The following is an 18570-nucleotide window of genomic DNA, read 5'->3' on the forward strand; positions in this document are numbered from 1 at the left end:
AGAAAAATAATGCTTTGCGCTGATTATTCTCATGCCCAATTTAAATTTACTGTCAAACTAAATATAAATGACAGAGATTTACATTGTTGTGTATTTAACCAAACCACACAACCTTTGCTTTATGCTAACACACGATGCAAACACCATTGGCTAGATTTGTGCTGCAGTGTTCTAACCTTTCAAGCAATGGATATTTCACAAACGGTACAACAATACACATAGACATAAAATGAAAATAATACTCACAGGGATATCTTCGTTATGTTTTGTGAAGAGCTAACATTATTGCATCTGACAGTGGATTATACTGCCCCCAAGTGGCCAAGGCGCATACACCAGAAGAAGCAGCATTATGTCCATTGAATTTAAGTAAAATAAAACAATTTTTAAAAAGGCACAAACTGTTTAATTATTTTAATACATTCTATTTATGTCATTATTGTATGTTTTACTGTAAGTGAGGATATGCGGTTTGGAAAATAGATACAAAATATAATATTAGAGCGTGCTATTTGTCTAAAAAAAACAAAACAAAACAAAACGTTTTTTGGGGTTGAAGGCCAAAACATTTTCATTGCATTTGCACTTATTTCAAAGGGCAAAGGTGAATTGAGATGCGCTTTGAGTTACGACAATAGTCATAGAACAAATTAAACTCCTATCTAAAGTCACTACAATACTGTAATCTCAAAGAACTGAGGAAAAGGTCAGACGTTTTGCTTTAACCTCGTGATGGTAATCAAGCGCTTGATTCCAATCTATATGAAGGTCAACGAGAATGCCAAATTTTTGTCGTATTTGGTTTGCACCCAGGGCCCATTCTTCATAACCCAATTGAGAGAAGCAGAAATGCCCCAATTATGTTTAGACAAGCTGTCTGCCAGAGAGTCTTGCTTTCCCAGTCGCCTGAGACACACACGCACAGTATCGGTCATTGTTTCTGCTTCCGTGCTGTGTGTGTGTGTGTGCGGCGAGTGACTGTTAGTTGTTGGAAACCCAACAAGTAACTTCTGCCCTCTAGTGACAACACGGAAATACAGCAAGTGGCAAAGGCCAACTTTTGGTTCGAAAACAGGGATTAGTGTTGCTAAAAACGTACAGATGGGCCAGTTCATTCATAAAGAACTTTTTCCCCCCTGAATGTCTATTTACAAATAGTTTATTCTCGCCTTCCATCCTTTCTCTGAACCACTTATCCTCACTAATAATAAAATTATTTATTCTCATTTTTGTTATTCATGATTTGTTAGCCAATTATTGTATTGTATAAATGTTAGAAAGTTATATGTACACGTCAAATTATTTATATATTTTTATTTTGTTATTCACAATAAATCAGCTAAAATAAATTTAATTTAAAAATACATTAACACATTTTGGGATGGCCCCCTGGTCGAAGAAGCTTTGTTTTGATCATATTAAAGCATCTTAAAAAACACAACTCCACATAAACCATTCTTTATTGATGCTATGCATGTTATAGAGTACAATCATGCAAAATGAGGGTCCATATTCACTACAAAGCACTGGCAAATATGTGTACACTGTACAGCATACATTAAGATGAAGTTGTTTGCTTGATATGGCGTCAACATTCAAGATAGTACAGTTTGTAACACAGAGTACAGTAGAGTTTCGTATCAAAGTTATAGCACAGCAGTTATAGCACAGCAGAAAGTCGTGGAAGTGTGGTTAACTCTTTGACTGCCAAAAACGTTAAATAACGTTTAGTAAAATCCTATGGAGGAGTGCCAAAGACGTTAAAAGACGTTTGTTTCAAAACAGAGGTGAAACTAACCATTTTCTATTGTTGATTACTCAAAAACGGAATAAGGTAGAAACAAACTTTTTTTTTCTAATGAAAGGTGAGAGTCCAATCTTTCATTTGGTAGTATGTGTGTTTCCATAGTCCAAACACATAATTTTATGTGGACCTTGAAAGATCAGTCAAAAGATCAGTCAAAATGCTTAAATCGGCTGGCACCCACGGCATCCCTTTTCTGAAAACGTCTGGCAGTCAAAGAGTTAATTGAAAGTTAAAAACATTTTACTCTCCTTAGCTCCATTAATAATTAGGCTCCACAGCACACCATTACCGTTTTGATAATACAAGTAAATTGCTTACCTTGGAGCAGACAAGGTTGTGTTTGCTGATTTTTTTGAGGCATTCAAATGACTATGTGGACAACTACACTATACTATCTCTATCCAGAGTGTGCATTTATCGGGGTTCATTTTGATATTCCCTTCAGCATCTCAGGATTTTGTTTGTCACGTGTTCCGGTGCCTCAAGCCAATTGCTTATAATAACTTTGGAAAGAGCAGAAGTAAATCCTAGCCTTAAAAAGTGCGTCTCACTGAATTTAACAGTGTTGCCAGGAAAAAGTTGGACCTCAGTGCCGTGCTGCTATTTGCCGGTGGGTGTTTCCGGGTTTGGCTTAGCAATGGATCAATGACATCACAAGAAACACACATTTGGAAAAACAACTGCTCTGAGGTCAATAATATGAATATGATGTGTGTGAGTGGCATCTGTGGTGCATTAGACATTTACATCTCAGCTGTGTGTTGTCCTTTACTCTGGATGTTTCGCATGATGGACTGAACCACTTCTGATGTGGTGCCCTGACCACCGATATCCGCTGTGTGCAACTGAATGGTGATAAAATAACATTGCGTTAAAATAAAAGGGCAGTTCAGTGAAGGGCAAGGAATGTCGGGGGGAGCAGAACTCACCCGGGTTTCATTCATGGTTGTGAGTACTGCATTCCGGATCAGCGTTGCGTAATCATAAAGCCTGCAGGCGCACACAAAAAAGGAAGAATAGAGTTAAAACAGTCGCACGGCAGATGGAGGCAAAAAGTGTAGACACATACTTAAGATGGTCAAGCATCATGCAGCTGGCGAGCAGCAGGGCGGTGGGGTTCGCAATGTTCCTGTTTGCGATACTCTTCCCCGTGTTCCTTGTGGCCTGGAAAAGAATAATCAGCTTATCTTACCAACACAATTTATGCAATTTCCATCCTCGTGCAATATCACCACAAACACTCACCGTTTCAAAAACTGCGTAGTCACGGCCGTAATTGGCCCCGGGCACGAGGCCGGGGCCTCCCACCAGGCCAGCGCACACGTTGCTCACCACATTGCCGTAAAGGTTGGGCATCACCATCACATCAAACTGCTGAGGCATTGACACCAGCTGAAACAGACGCAGTGGGATGGATGGTCACACGGTAACATTGGTGCAAACTAGGGCTGGGTGATTCATAGATTCTTTGATTTGTTTTTAATGGGCTTAGTCAATCTTTTTCATCAGATTTGATTTGAACTAATGAGCCATCCAGAATGATCAGTTCTTCAGTTAGAAGTCTTATCAGTCGTTAAAGTTACAACACAAACTCCTTTTGTTATTATTTATTATATACTTCCTGAAGATCTGAGAGCAGCTGTTGGTTTTCAGCCTGGGTTTTGATGACATTTTATTTATAGTTTTTACTATACTATTTTCTCCAAATTTTTCATTGAATCTTTTAGTTTACTTAATCTTTTTATTGTATCACTTAAGATGCGCTCTTGTTAATTTTAACCTAAGAGTTAATTGAATTGTGCTTTGAACCATTTTATTGGGTAATCTAATATTTTAATTATTATAATTATTAATATTATATCATATATATCTGGTCTTTCCACACAGTGTATATATATATATATATATATATATATATATATATATATATAAAACTGATGTTGGGTTTGTTTGTTTTGCATGCTTTTATCATATAAAACAAGTTGTGCTACATTTTCATGTATGAGAAATATTCTATATAAATAAAGTGATTATTTGACAGGTAGATTTTATTCATTAATTTGAGTTTCTGGTCAGAAAATGGACGTGGCTGTACTAGTGGGTTAGCCTGGAAATCCAGTCTGGTCAACCGCCCTCTCAGTAGCATTTCTGAGGCGGGGCAAACAGGAGCTAACAGACAGTGGAATGAACCAATGAGCGAAGAGCGTCAGAAAAGCGACTCGTTTAAGTCTTATCCATTTATTTTTTGTGTTGACGGAGTAAAAATCCAACATGGCTACTAGCCAAAGAGAGACAGTAGTGAATGACTTATGTCGTTGTCGTGAAGAGTGACGACGTCACGCAAATAGAAACATTTGATTGGCCGGCCTGTTTTCGGCCGGTGCCGAATCGCTGTCTATGGACGCCTGTCCCTCCAGACCAGTGGTGGACAAACTGGGTCCTCAAGGGCCGGCGTCCTGCAGGTTTCGGAGGTTTCCCTGCTGTAACGCAGCTGATTCCAATCAACAGGATCGTTACCAAGTTTATGCAGAGCTTGCTGATGAGCTGAGCATATATCAGCTGTGTTGGAGAAGGGAAACATCCAAAACCTGCAGGACTCCACCCCTGCTCTAGACCCACTTTCTTTTTCAAGAAACACTAGTAGGCTTTGCCAGGCTACTAGTGGGTAGCACATTCGCCTCACAGTTCTGAGATTGTGGGTGCCTCACATGTACATTTGTACAAGATGTTGGACATTTAAAAAGGATAGTGTTTACATAGGATTTTTGACAATAGGAACATTTTTCAAGAACTTATTTTAACATGTACTCAGACTAGGAAAGTCCTTTAAGTCCACTTGTTTGGTCCGGACCAAAAGTGGACTTTATTTTTTTCCTTTTGGTGTAGTTCATATTCACACTGTGCTTTTTGCAAGTGGACTATATTGCGTAATCACGTCGACCCGCGTGACGATCTGTGCGCCCATTGGACAAAAATGACGAAGGTTGAACGCATAACGAAACCCGGAAATAGAGGGAAAACATGAATTTCCGACATGCTGCTTTACTGCCCTGCATATTTGTGGCGTTATTAGATGCGAGATATTTGTGAGCGTCATGAGCAGCGCGTTAAACGGAGATTCTGCGACGCTGTTTCTAATTTTGGAACAGCGTCATCGACTGCTGTATTCAGTCTGTGAAACGTTTGGAAGCAGACCGAGACCACCTCAAAAAGCGGGTCTCGGTCCGCACCAGGATTCGTTTGTGTGTATTCAGACTTGCACAAAAGGTCCAAATCAACGTGGAAAAATAACTCTGGTCCGTTTAAAGCGGACCAAACAGTGCAGGTTTGAATATACCCCTATTTTCACATTGACTGCAAGTTAAAGAAGTGGGTGCAATCTTTTGAAATCAGGAAATGTGATATATGTGGGGAAAAAATAAAAAACTAAGGCCGTATCGAGCCCGAGGGCAAACATTTTCTCAATGCATATTCTAACCTGCATGGTAGTGTTGTCCACAATCATGGTGTCGAATGTGATGTCAGGGTACCCCGAGGCCACCTCTCGGCAACACTGCAGGAACAAGCCGTCGCCGAGCTTCCTGTTGACGCGGCACAATTAGCCACACAATATTTCTCGTACCTATGAGAAGAGACAACTCACATGATGTTGGCCTTGTGGACGGCGGTGACCCTGCGTCGTCCCTTCTCTTTGGCCAGCCTGAAGGCATATTCCGCAATTCGGAGGGAATTGTTCCTGGTGATTATTTTAAGAGACTCCACAACGCCGGAGACGCTCTAAAAGAGGCCAGAGCACACATTCAGCCATTAAGTATGGTTCATTGGTCATGATCATTAAGGATTTGCAGCACATTAGTGTATGAGCAGGAAATTATCCTATTTGACTTAGCTGGCACAAAAAAATGTAGCATTTTAAATTGTGTTTATCTATCTTAGCCAATAACATATAGTGACCAACAAGACAAGAGGGCAGAAGGTACATAATTAACCAGATTATCCACCTGTTGCCATTAATTCAAAAATAATGCAATAAAAGGTTGGAAAACACTGATTTCAACGGCAATATAAGGAAAAAATAAAATAATGATATATAATATGAATATTGCTGGGATGTATGTAATATGTTTATGCAAATCAGTGTTTTCGCAAGCTTTCTTCTTCTTTCATTTCCATTTTTTAAGTAGTGCTATCAAAGTAAAAGCTTTAACTAATTAGTTAATCACAAAAAAATATTGCATTAATTATGTATTAACGCAGATTAATCGCACTATTAATTTTGACCACAGATTATCCTTTATCTTGACAGCCAGATGGTTACGTTAAAGGTAGCACAGGTTGTGTTTGAGCAATAAACATAACTACATGCATTAAAGTAAAACATTCAATAAATGTTTGTGTGTGACATTCAGAATATTTGTTCATGTCAAAGTACTGGGGTCATTTTTTCCATTTAAAAAAAATGCAAGTAATTAACTGAGTAGAAAAAGAGAAGGATGAGAGTGTGCAGTGGATCAAAAAATGTTGAAGACGTACTCATAATATTAAATGTCAAAAGAATTAACACAACAGGTGCTCTTCAAATTTGGCTGGCAAAAAATGTTGATAAAAAAGCCTTTTTAATATAACAATTAATCAAAAGTCTGAGATGTGATTAATCTGATCTAAAACATTTAATCATTTGACAGCTAATTCAACTTTGTTTTTAATTGATGGATACATCTCAATCAATGAAAGATGATCAAATGCTCTAAAAGAAAGTACTGTGTGGCAACCAGTTAAACAGCGAGCACAAGATGATCAATAGCGAAGTTCAAATTGAACCAGGCTATAGGAAGGACAAGGTGAGAAACGTTCATCCAACCTCATGCTCCAGACTGCTGTACTCTCCCTCGGTGTTCTCCCGGATGATCATGATGTCGATGTTCTTGTGGCGCGTCTGAACGCCTGGGAGGGACTGGCAGTGCATCACATTGGCATACAGGTCCAAGCTTGTGCTGTTGACACATTATAGAATTCATTAAACAACTCAAATGTGGGTAAAACTGAAACGATATAAAACTTACCGAAGAAGGTTATTCCTGGATTTGACAGAAGGGGGCATGGTATGTTTGGTTTCTATGTTACCTGTCAGGAGAATTAAGGATATAATCAACATCAAACTTAACTAATAACATGACTTGTAAGACATGTAACACCTGGCCAACTAAATGCTATGTAACGTTTAACTCATTCACTGCCAATAACGGCTATAGATGTCAAAAATTCATTTGAACTATTTCTATTAGTTTCCCATTTTTTTCCCATTTTTATGAACAAGAGTATGAAAACCTAGAATGTTTTTATTGTGCATTTAGAACAGATATAAAATTTGTAATTAGTTAACTACTGAAGTCACGCGATTAATTACAATTAAACATTTTAATCGTCTGACGCCCCTAATTTTTAATAATCTTTTATTTTTAATTAGGGGCGATTAAATTTTTTAATTTTAATTAATCACATAACTTCACTAGTTAACTCACGATTAATCACAAATTTTATGTCTGTTCTAAACGTACAATATTGTTTTTCTAGGTTTTCATACTCATGTTAACAAAAGTGGAAAAAATTGTGAAACAAATAGAAATAGTTCAAATGACTTTTTTACGTCTATAGCCGTCAATGGCAGTGAATGAGTTCATATTTGTGCTATTTATTTATAATCGTTTACTTCGGTGTTGTCACTGCCTTTTATTGTTGACCCATGCTGTATGTGCATCGCATTATTTATGTGCATTCTGGGGAGCGTGTGCATACTGTACGATTTATTTCATGTGTTCATAAAACAAACAGCGATGTTGGTTATGGATCACTTGAAAATACAAAAAAAAATGTAAAGGGAATGGATGATTATGACTACTAAACATTGCGGAGAAAATTACTCACCTTTGAGGGCTACTCCATTTCGGCGAATGGCAGTGATGGCGTTATTGATGTCCTCTTCAGTCTCCAAGGCAGAGTTGACTTGTACCACCTCGAAGTCCACAGGCACACAGCTGAACCTACAGACAAAACACACGGCAAAAGCAAAAGTAATGTGGCTGTCTCTACTGAATTTGTTGTTGTTTACAATTTCAGTCTGACCAACCTGAACACTTCTCTGACATGACTTAACAGCTCTGGACCGATTCCATCTCCAGGGATGAGAGTGACAGTATGTCTGCCGCCATACTTTGCTGGAGGAGGCTGTAACATTGGTAATTAGATGCAAATAAATTGTGATTTAGCTCATCAGTACAGATCTCTTGTCATGTCATTTTATGATGACCTTTAGATCTGTATTTATATTTACTAATGTGTACCCATGTCACATACTTACAATGTTATCTCCCTTTGGAAGCAGATAGGCAGCAAGGAAAACAGATATAAAATTAGAAAAAGAAAAAAAGATCAAATTAATGATAAATAGATAGGTGTCAAGCATTCATGCCGTGTGAAGATTACACATTTTCACACATTTAACAATTGACATGACATTTTCACCAGCGTATTTAAGGTAACAGCCCCACATGACACTCACACATGACACTCATGTTAAGACACTCACAGTCAACACCGTCTTATTCCTGTGACTTGAGACAGTTGTTCCAAATACCTGAAGGACAATAAAAATCCGTCATACTTTGAAAGGAGGACAATTAATCCGGATTATTATTTTACTGATTTTAACTCGCTTGACCTTGTGCCACGATAAAGATAATAGAACAAGTTTTACATAGAACCCAACCACAGTCGTTTAGATCGTGTTTTAAATAAGTGTTTATCGTCTTACTTTAAACGTGTTTCCAGCAATTCCAGCCCGAAAGGGTTGGACGAGTTTGGCTATGGAGAGTGCGGCACAGGGAGTAGCCATCTTGGGTTAGTGCTCGCGGACAAGAGAGGAGGAGGTGGAGATTTTATTTTTATTTTTATTTTTTTAACACAAACGGACATCCAAGTAAGTGTTATTGTTTTATTATTTGTTCAATGAAACACACGATTGTCCAGTTGTTTTGTCCAATTGATGTTGTTGTGATTTAATGGGTTAATAAATACATACTGCAAAAGATGTATGATGGTTTGCGGAAGTCTTGAAATGATTTGCTAACCAACCGCGTGACGTTGTTTGCGCAGACTCAGTGCAGACGAGCCAATATTTCCGGAAGATAACCGACATGTTCGTATTGATCGTCTGCATTACAGTTTTTTTCCTGCATTACGCGCGCCACCCCTGCTTGAAGAAAACGAAGTAACACACACGTTTATTTGTGTAAATTACAAGTTTTCACAGGAGCCGTTACCCACAACGCAAGCCCCAATGAAGAAATTGCGAAAAAAGTAGTTAAACTTACTGGGTAACGACTCTTCTTGCTTCTTTAGTTATTCCAGCTGCGACGAAGAAAGCAACACTTGACAGAAGCGTGGACGCTGAAGGTACGGCATGACATTCACACATTCGCAAATGTTCTACAATCCGTCGTTTAGTTTGCTCTTGTCTTCAGTGTTTAAAGATTCATGACCCACTTTTTCCTAATATATATATATATATATATATATATATATATATATATATATATATATATATATATATATGCACAGTATTTTAAAATTGCCCTACTACACACTCTGACATATTACAAAACTAAGGATGAAAACGAAAATAGCACAATTAAATATGACATTGTACAATACGTCCCCAAAATTTCACTTACACACTTGGCACTGATCTCTTCCTTTTAGCAGAGTGCACTACTACATCAGTTGTTTGTCTTCTTCTTCATCGTCATCTTTTTTCTTTAAATTATTGAAGGATGCAAACAGCAATCAGCAATTTTCCTGGAATAAAAAAGTGGCCATTGTTGTATGAGAGGCTGTTTAAATGCCTCTGGAAATTGCTTTGCACCACTGTAATTAAGGATAATAATGTATTTCATGTCATTTTAACAGGTACAACAACATTGAAGTTTAATTAAAAAAACAACAACTTTAATTTCTACTATTCAAATAAGTTTGACATATCGCTAGACAAGTTGTCTGTAAGTAAGAGACTGAGCTTTGCTGTATTTTCTTACAGAATAGCAGCTGCGCGGCTTGAGCAACAAGCATTTACATTTGGTCACTTACTGAAGTTGGTACGGTAACGGGTACAGAGGTGGACTGAGTAGGATAAATATATGTATGCCCACTATGCCAATTGAAACACGTACTGTTGTAAAGTAAATGGAAGAATCCCTCTCATTTATAACACAATTAGGTCATGACCAACAGTTGAAAATCACTGCTGTCGGATGGCACTTAACTGTTAATTTATGGAAAACTTGGCTTAGACCTCAAGAAAAAGCTAAACATGCACCACACTGAATTCCTGAGCAGCAAACATAATCTGTATTAGTAATGTTAAACTGATTAACTTGGATTAAGTTAAATTTTTAAGATCCCGTCACACTCCTCATTTGACAAGTAGCCAGGCGCTACTACAAAAAGCTAGCATAATGATTCAGATGGACTAAAATTCACAGCCTGTGTAAAAAAGCTCTTTGTACACTTACGCAAACCAACCATCTGCTTGTTTCTTTTCTCCCGACCCCAGCTGAGGTGCACGAGAGAGCAAATCATGAGATTAACAGGTAGGTTTACCATTTTTTCACCACTTTCGGCCTGGTGGCACCATTAAATGTGTTTCTGAGTGGTCTGTTCCATTTCCCTCCACAGGCCCCATGCGAGTTGTGGTTGTGCTGCTCTTGGTGGGACTCGCGTGGCTGTTGGCAAGCACAATGTTTGGAGGGAAAAGTGGTTCGTTTGTGCACAATTTCCTCAACAGTAAGTGATGCAAAGCTATTATTGTTCTTTGCAGTGATCAGCTCATAAACAGTGACAACGGTTTAGTCACTAATGCACCTTTCCCTCTGAAATTATTGAATCTAAAGTCTCCTCCAATGTTAGATGAGAGTAAGAAACCCAACAAAAACACATGCGCTTAATTAAAGTACTGTATACCTGATACAATTCAAGTGTGTGTAAAATAACAAAACTATGCCCCTTATATGTGAGTTTTTTATATGAGTGTGATTATTTTTTCTTCTTCTCTTTTCCCCCCCAGGTGCAAGTCAGGAACCAACAGCTGGTATGGATGAGAAACTAGTTTATATATGCTCTTAATATTAATAATTATTACTGTATTTATTTGTATTGTACTAGTGCTACAGAAAAGAAATGTCAAATGTAGATAAATCAATATAATAGTGTAGGGCCTAATTATAAACTTAACAGAAACAGTAATTGAAGAAGAATCCAAAAATGTATTTAGCTGAATCATTTTGCAAAAGGAAATATTTTAATGTATTTTTAACTCATTCACTCCCAGCCATTTTCACTGAAGCAACCCCCTTCACTCCCGACTGTTTTACATGATTTTTACTGATTTGGCAAGGCCCACAGAATATTGTGTTCTATTGCTATAAATACATGGAACATACAAAAAGAAAGATTAGACTCTCTTCTTTCATCAGGAAAAAAAGTATATTTCTATCTGTTTCCATTTTGCAGCAATTAGCATTAGAATATAGCGTCATAAGTTTCATCAATACTCACATTCCTGGTGAAAACACTCAAAAAGAGCTTGCTGCAACATGGCCCTGGCTGATCTCTTATACTCCGCTGCCACCTGCTGGCCGTTTTTCGTAATAACTACCAGTACTTTAATTCACCGTTTCATGTCAGAAGCTGCATCAAAGCCTTCTTTATGTTCTTGCATAAAAATAAAAACATTTAAAAAAAACGTATAAACTCGTTTTTGGGAGTGATGGACTAAGTATTAACTCTTTGACTGCCAGACGTTTTCAGAAATGGGATGTCGCCAGTGCCAGCTGATTTAAGCATTTTTACTGATCTTTCAAGGTCCACAGAAAATGTTGTGTTTGGACTATGGAAACACACATACTACCAAATGAAAGATTGAACTCTCATCTTTCATCAGAAAAAAAAGTTTGTTTCTACCTTATTCCGTTCTTCAGTAATCAACAATAGAAAATGGTTAGTTTCACCGAAATGCTCTGTTTTGAAACAAAAAGCGGAGAAAAAGAGCTTTTTGTGAAACGATGTTATTTCATGCACTCTAGTGAATTCTACACTTCTTTTTGTCCATGAATGATGCCACAAACACCTAAATAGTGCTTTACTTCTGTAATACACCACCACCAACAATGAAAAAGTGTTTTTAGATTGCAAAATACGTTTATTTCCATTCAACAGTGTAACAATTTGACAAAACAATTTCACAAACGATTTACAAATGTGTGCAACTGTGGTACTATTTACAATTATGTGGATGTTTCAAATACAGTTTTTCTTTTTGTAACACTGCCCTGCGTGCAAGAAGAGGGAGCAGGATTTGCACAACAGATACGTTTCACTTCGATTGTCCGTTTCGCGTGCAGACGTTACACTTTCTTGACGGCCTTTTTTTCCGGGGAATAGCAAGTAGCAGACTGTACCCACTCCTCCGATGAATATGCATTGGACTCGCGGCACTCTTCGTCGTCCGATTGAACGTCCGCCTGAGCGTGCTCGGTTGTGCTCCGCGTTTTCCGGTGTTAGCATCGCTAGCCCGTGAACCTTTAGGACGTCGTCATAGCCGCCGCGTCAGCGCTTCCAACTTCGGCGTCAACCTCGGAGTCACCATCATCATCATCGATGATGATCATCGTCGTCATCAATGTGCTCTTTAGCGTTGGTCGATGCCTTTCGTCTTTGAAAAAAATTCCCAAGTGTGAGCTGCTTGCAACCGGTCGCCATTGTTCGCTTCCTCAGCCATCTAGCTCCGCCTCACGTCTTCTACTGCCGCGTCAACACTTCCAACCTCGGAGTCACCATCATCATCATCGTTGATGATCATCGTCGTCATCAATGTGCTCTTTAGCGTTGGTCGATGCTTTTCGTCTTTGAAAAAAAATGCCAAGTGTGAGCTGCTTGCAACCGGTCGCCATTGTTCGCTTCCTCAGCCATCTAGCTCCGCCTCATGTCTTCTACTGCCGCGTCAACGCTTCCAACCTCGGAGTCACCATCATCATCATCGATGATGATCATCGTCGTCATCAATGTGCTCTTTAGCGTTGGTCGATGCCTTTCGTCTTTGAAAAAAATTCCCAAGTGTGAGCTGCTTGCAACCGGTCGCCATTGTTCGCTTCCTCAGCCATCTAGCTCCGCCTCACGTCTTCTACTGCCGCGTCAACACTTCCAACCTCGGAGTCACCATCATCATCATCGTTGATGATCATCGTCGTCATCAATGTGCTCTTTAGCGTTGGTCGATGCTTTTCGTCTTTGAAAAAAAATGCCAAGTGTGAGCTGCTTGCAACCGGTCGCCATTGTTCGCTTCCTCAGCCATCTAGCTCTGCCTCACGTCTTCTACTGCCGCGTCAACGCTTCCAACCTCGGAGTCACCATCATCATCATCGATGATGATCATCGTCGTCATCAATGTGCTCTTTAGCGTTGGTCGATGCTTTTCGTCTTTGAAAAAAAATGCTCGAGCGTGAGCCGCTTGCAACCGGTCGCCATGTTCTCTTCCCTTCCCCAGCCATTGTCCCCTCTAGCTCCGCCTCACGTCTTCTACTGACGCCTACCCAATCTTGTCAAAAGAGAGTCATTGCTGCCATCTAGGGGCCAAAAATAGTCATTAGGCTATCTAGATCTGCTTGAAACTTTCACCACAGCTGGGCAAGGCTTTCCTCCACCCGTTTCCCCCCCAAAAAAATAAAAAATTGGAGAACGTCTTTTAACGTCCTTGGCGGGCGTCCGTAGGTTTTTTACTAAACGTCATTTAACGTTTTTGGCAGTCAAAAAGTAAAAAATGTATTTACACTTTTTGGGGGTTTGAATGAGTAATTTGTGGGGCCCTCAGTTGTTCAGGGAGTGTGCTCAACATCCTCTGAGTTTCAGGACCAGTGATGGATGGCTTCTGTTTTGGTGCTGTTCGGCTGAAGGAAAGGTTTCATTCAGGCGTCTATCTCTATCACATCCATGCAGGTGGTCAGTGTAGATGTTAACAGAAGAAGTGAGGATTATTCTCAGAAATACTCGTCGGGTGTGTCATCAGCAGAACAGTGGTAGGATATCCGACGTTTGGTAAAAATATGGCCCAGAGGGAGAATGTAGCGGGTGAGGGGGAGCGGGCCAGGGCCACCACAGGTGACTTTGTAGGTGTGTTATAGGCAGCGGGATGGGGACAACTTCTTTCCTGCGAGTAATTTTATTTATTTTTTTCTTTTAAGCTGAAGTTCGACCACGGAGGTATAAATGCGGCCTTTCAGCGGCGTGCCCCCCCAAACATCTGGCTTTCCGCCTCGTATCTGGAGCTGCCAACGTCATTGGGCCCAAAATCTGTCTGGAGGATAAAATGTGAGATTGGGTGCTTATTGTTTCCTTTTGTCACGTGTCATCTCACTTTGATTTCATTTGTTTCGCACTATCCCCCCGCCCTTCTGTGCTGTCTCCGTCAGCGGAGCTGAAAGCAAGTACACTTTCTTTTCGTCTGTCCCCTGTTGCTTTGTAACGCGCTCAAGTATTTTTTTTATCTCCTCTAGATTAGCTTTTTCCCTTAAATTGCGGTATTTTTGTCTGGATTGGTAGGGCTTGAAAAAAGTGTTTTTTGCTTTAACCTAGCTATTTTACTGACTCAACAGGTTGTTAAGCAGCGTGAAAAACAACGTTGGCAGAGGATTGAACATCGCTTTGGTGAATGGTACAATGAACCAAGTGTTTCCTTACTATATTGAGCACCTGTCCGTAGTTTTCACACACACTTTTTTTGGTTTATTTCAGGAGTCACAGGTGAACCTTTGGAAATAAAGACATTTGACATGTGGGCAGGAGGTAATAAAAATTGACATTGTCATGTATAAAGTGGCAAGTCCAAGTTGAAGTTCGACCACAATCAGTTCCACGATGATAATCAAAGACTGATCTCTCCCCATCATAAAACTTATCAACTCATCATCAATTGTAAAGCAAGCATAAGCAGAAATCATCACATCTAATATGAATCTGTTAGAAAAAAACTTTGACATTACATTACATACATAACATTTTAACCACACGCTTTGCTGTTTCACACACATGTATGTATGAAATTATAAATATGCTTAAGTAGTACTAGTGTAAAACACAATCGCTTAAAAAAAGTCAAAATTCGACCACCTGACTAGCGTTCATGTCTAGCTATCATGACACTGAAACAATAACTCTTGAATTGAACATTTCACGGCAAATTTTATTTGAAGTCCAAGTTGTTCCATTTTTAGGGTGTTCCAATTGTTTGAACCGTACTACTGTAAATGTCAAATTAGATGTGAATTGCTCTGGAAGACCAATTAATTGCTTGTGACTTATGTACTGTTTGTCTTCAGATGTTTCTGATCTATTGAAGTATCTGCGGCCGCTCCATGAAGGAACGCTGGTGTTTGTGGCCTCCTTTGATGATCCAGCTACAAAGTAACAAGCCATTATACTGCATTTCATCTTGACTAGTAAATAATACATATTTAATTACACTTGCCAATGTTTTTTTTATTGCATTAATAGAATCTTATCACTATGATTTTGTGCCACCTTATTTTGTTAAGACACTGTGGAAGTGCTCCATTTTGAGACCTCATTCATTTCTTTATGCTTCTCACTGCTTTAATCTATAATAGTTAAGAAAGTAATCAAATAATAGGGGTATTAGGGAAAAATCGATTTGGCAATATATCGCGATATTACAGCGCGCAATTCTCGAATCGATTCGATATGCGGCCGAATCGATTTTTAAACATACATTTTTTTATGGGAATATTCAACAAAATGTCTTACTTAGGGTTAGGATTTACACATTAAGCATGGAAGAATGATATATTAATGGAACATTTATAAGCCTCAGTTATAAGCCTGAATTTCCAGATAAATAAATACATTTTCATACAAATCTTACAGTGTACATGTACAAGTTTACTGATTAGTATTTTCTAAATTTGAGTAAAAAAAAAACACTAATCAATTTATAGATTTGTATCGGGATTAATCGGTATTGAATCGTGACCTATGGATCGAATTGAATCGCCAGGTACTAGGCAATTCACACCCCTATCAAATAACTGAAAATGATAAACTGCCTATCAACACTGATGAGCTACATTCAGAATGCAATTCCTGTTTCGTCCTGAATCTCGCCATAACCCCATTCTAAAATTTAAAAAAACGAAACATGCTTTTTTTCCTACCTTTTTTCATTGCCAGGTTGAATGCAGAGTCCCGGCGACTGTTTGAGGAGCTTGGGAGCACTGCCATCAAGGAGCTGGCTTTTCGGGACAGCTGGGTGTTTGTTGGCGCCAAAGGCATCGAGAACAAGAGTCCATTTGAGCAGGTACTTTAAAACATTGGCAATAGCGGTATCACAACATTTTTACCTCATGTTTGAATAACATATTAGAGCACCTTATCACAAATGTTCTCAATGATCTTCTCGACCTCCCAATTGATAGTTTCATAGTTGATATGGGTGTCCAGCTTGAAACGGAAAAGACCATGAATTAAATTAATCTATAAATTAGCCATCGAAGAGTCAGATTGATCGGATAGTAGTGTAGACCACGCAAGCAACTAGTCGATTAATGTCTTTCACAACAGAGAGAGGAATTAAGTATTTGGTGACTTTGAGCAATGAGATCATTGGCCCCATTGTGCTTTTGTCAAACGAAATACTTTTTGAACCATCAATTCATATTTTCATAATTCTGCTGAAGAAACATTGATTTACAGCTAGATTAATGAAACCTTTGCCATGGCTTGAGGATGTCTGTATCATTTTTACTTGCACTAAACAACTTTGAGGTCTGCCACACACACACAAAAAAAAGAAAACTACAAACCTGCAGACTGCTTTACGGCATACGTCATGTTCCCCTATTCGCCATTTGTTCCAAAATGTGATTACTGTTGTAAAGACAAGATGAATAACCAAGAAACTAAGATTTTGGTCTGAGGGGACAAAACAAAAAACAAAAAAGGAGCCTACCTGGATAAAAGCACAGTACAGAATTAATATTGGCTCCGCTTTCACTCGCTGGCGTGCGGTAAAGACTAGGGGAATTTCCAACCCACGCTGCTTTTGCGGGGCTCGGCTCTTTTCCCAGCTGGACGAGTAGGTCGCTTTCAATGCTCAAATCAAAATGACTATGCTAATGTTAGCGATCGGAAATTTGCCATTTGTATGTTGATAATAAAGAAGTAAAACCAATGTTTGCTCTTACTTGAAAACTGTATAAAGAAAAAATATATAAAATGGCTTGATTACCTCATCGCTACACATTCTTCACACAGCCACTGCCAACAGTAATGTGTTTCAATCCAACTCCAGACGACCGTGAGACGATGCAATTCACTGGTCCTGGGAAATATGGTCTTCATTTGTGGCAAAACAGTACCGCTTTTGTCCATATGGTGCCGCCATAATCAACAAAAACTGAATGCTGTCAAGCCTTGCTTTAAATCCACTGCAATGTTTTAAAATAAATAATGAATAGCCAGTAAATAGATAGTGGTCTTGAAATAACTAATACATAGGTACAACGTCACCAAGTTTATTAATTAAAGGACAATGTAATTAATCTAAATTGTACTGTAATTATCAATTTACAATCACTGTTTTTATTTTATTTGGCCAACATTATCATCGTCACTCTGTATTGTTAGTGTCAGTGAGAACCTCATCTTTCCATGTTGTTGACGTCAGATCAACTATGTGCTTCGTTGTTCTCATTAGCGGATGAAGAACAGTAAGAGCAACAACAAATACGAAGGATGGCCGGAGTCACTGGAGATGGATGGCTGTATTCCCTTACGGCCTCCCGTGGAAGTTTAATTCAGTCCTTTGCAGCAAGCATTTCCATTACAGCCGACCGTTCGACTGATTGAAGCCAAGGAGCTACTATATGACTGCCCGGTTCAAGTCACACACACACAAATCTTGGTTGTGGGATGTGATCTAGAAATTAAGAAACGTTTAAGTGGTTGTGAAAGATTTTATTTTTATTTTTTTTGTGGTAATGTGCAATGTGTGCGCAAGGTAGCAAAACTTGAGAAGCGTAAGAGGTGACAGTTGTAACAATGGAACTGGAGTCGGCCTTGCTTTAAGAGAAAGTGATACTTCTCCTGTCTGCCAAAAAGCTGAAACACGATCCATAAAGTTGCACCGGAGCGTTTTTCATGAAATGATACGCAACATTTGCAGTTTTGCCTGAAGTTTAAATGTAAACGCTGTCTTTTGTATTCAAGTCAAAATAGCAATTTTAATGCTGTGACAAATTTATGTGAAATTGTATGCATAATAGTAGGAGCTGTTTGTTACCTTAGAACCTGATGCACAAGCTTACCCGGTATTTACCAACATCACCTGACAATTTAACTACTTGTTTCACTTTGATAAAACTATTTATTTAAACGTTAAATACAGAAGCTTTGCCATCTAGGTTCAACGTTAGCCTGCTCAAGATTTTAGTAATATCCAATGCTGGGTGTCCACTGAGTGCTATTTTGGAATATGTTTGCATATAAATGTATGTGAATCCCCTCGAACCCCCAAATGTTTGATATGTAAGAACTATTTAAATGCACAGAAATAAAATCATGAATTATCTTGTGCTGCAGTTGTGTTGTGAGTTGAGTTTTCTGCAAAGATTAGTTCTGAATAAAACCAGGTGGTACTTTGA

At 38.8% G+C, this 18570-nt stretch overlaps 2 protein-coding genes across 6 annotated transcripts; one reads left to right on the forward strand and one right to left on the reverse strand.

The window, feature by feature from the left end:
- Positions 1-1442: 1442 nt before the first annotated feature.
- idh3g (isocitrate dehydrogenase (NAD(+)) 3 non-catalytic subunit gamma) lies at positions 1443-8913 on the reverse strand. 2 transcript variants are annotated; one of them, XM_077572159.1, is made up of 13 exons: positions 8619-8913; positions 8394-8441; positions 8166-8177; positions 7935-8032; positions 7733-7848; positions 6871-6931; positions 6669-6801; positions 5451-5584; positions 5286-5388; positions 3053-3199; positions 2877-2971; positions 2737-2797; positions 1443-2652 (listed from the first exon to the last, which is right to left on the reverse strand). In XM_077572159.1, the coding sequence occupies exons 1-13, from the start codon at positions 8697-8699 to the stop codon at positions 2551-2553; spliced, it is 1191 nt and encodes a 396-aa protein (XP_077428285.1). In that variant the 5' UTR covers positions 8700-8913; the 3' UTR covers positions 1443-2550. The 2 variants fall into 2 exon arrangements, with proteins under 2 accessions (XP_077428285.1, XP_077428277.1); XM_077572151.1 differs by lacking the exon at positions 8166-8177.
- Positions 7816-18507, forward strand: fam3a (FAM3 metabolism regulating signaling molecule A). 4 transcript variants are annotated; one of them, XM_077572179.1, is made up of 12 exons: positions 7816-7878; positions 7964-8043; positions 9206-9259; positions 10416-10452; positions 10538-10645; positions 10926-10949; positions 14098-14224; positions 14509-14567; positions 14648-14698; positions 15232-15316; positions 16100-16226; positions 17625-18507. In XM_077572179.1, the coding sequence occupies exons 4-12, from the start codon at positions 10440-10442 to the stop codon at positions 17721-17723; spliced, it is 693 nt and encodes a 230-aa protein (XP_077428305.1). In that variant the 5' UTR covers positions 7816-7878; positions 7964-8043; positions 9206-9259; positions 10416-10439; the 3' UTR covers positions 17724-18507. The 4 variants fall into 4 exon arrangements, with proteins under 4 accessions (XP_077428305.1, XP_077428303.1, XP_077428298.1 ...); XM_077572177.1 differs by lacking the exons at positions 7816-7878; positions 7964-8043 and adding an exon at positions 8439-8783; XM_077572172.1 differs by lacking the exons at positions 7816-7878; positions 7964-8043 and having other exon boundaries at positions 8919-9259.
- Positions 18508-18570: the final 63 nt, after the last annotated feature.

The sequence above is a fragment of the Vanacampus margaritifer genome, chromosome 1 (assembly GCF_051991255.1).
Source record: "Vanacampus margaritifer isolate UIUO_Vmar chromosome 1, RoL_Vmar_1.0, whole genome shotgun sequence".
NCBI lineage: Eukaryota > Metazoa > Chordata > Actinopteri > Syngnathiformes > Syngnathidae > Vanacampus > Vanacampus margaritifer.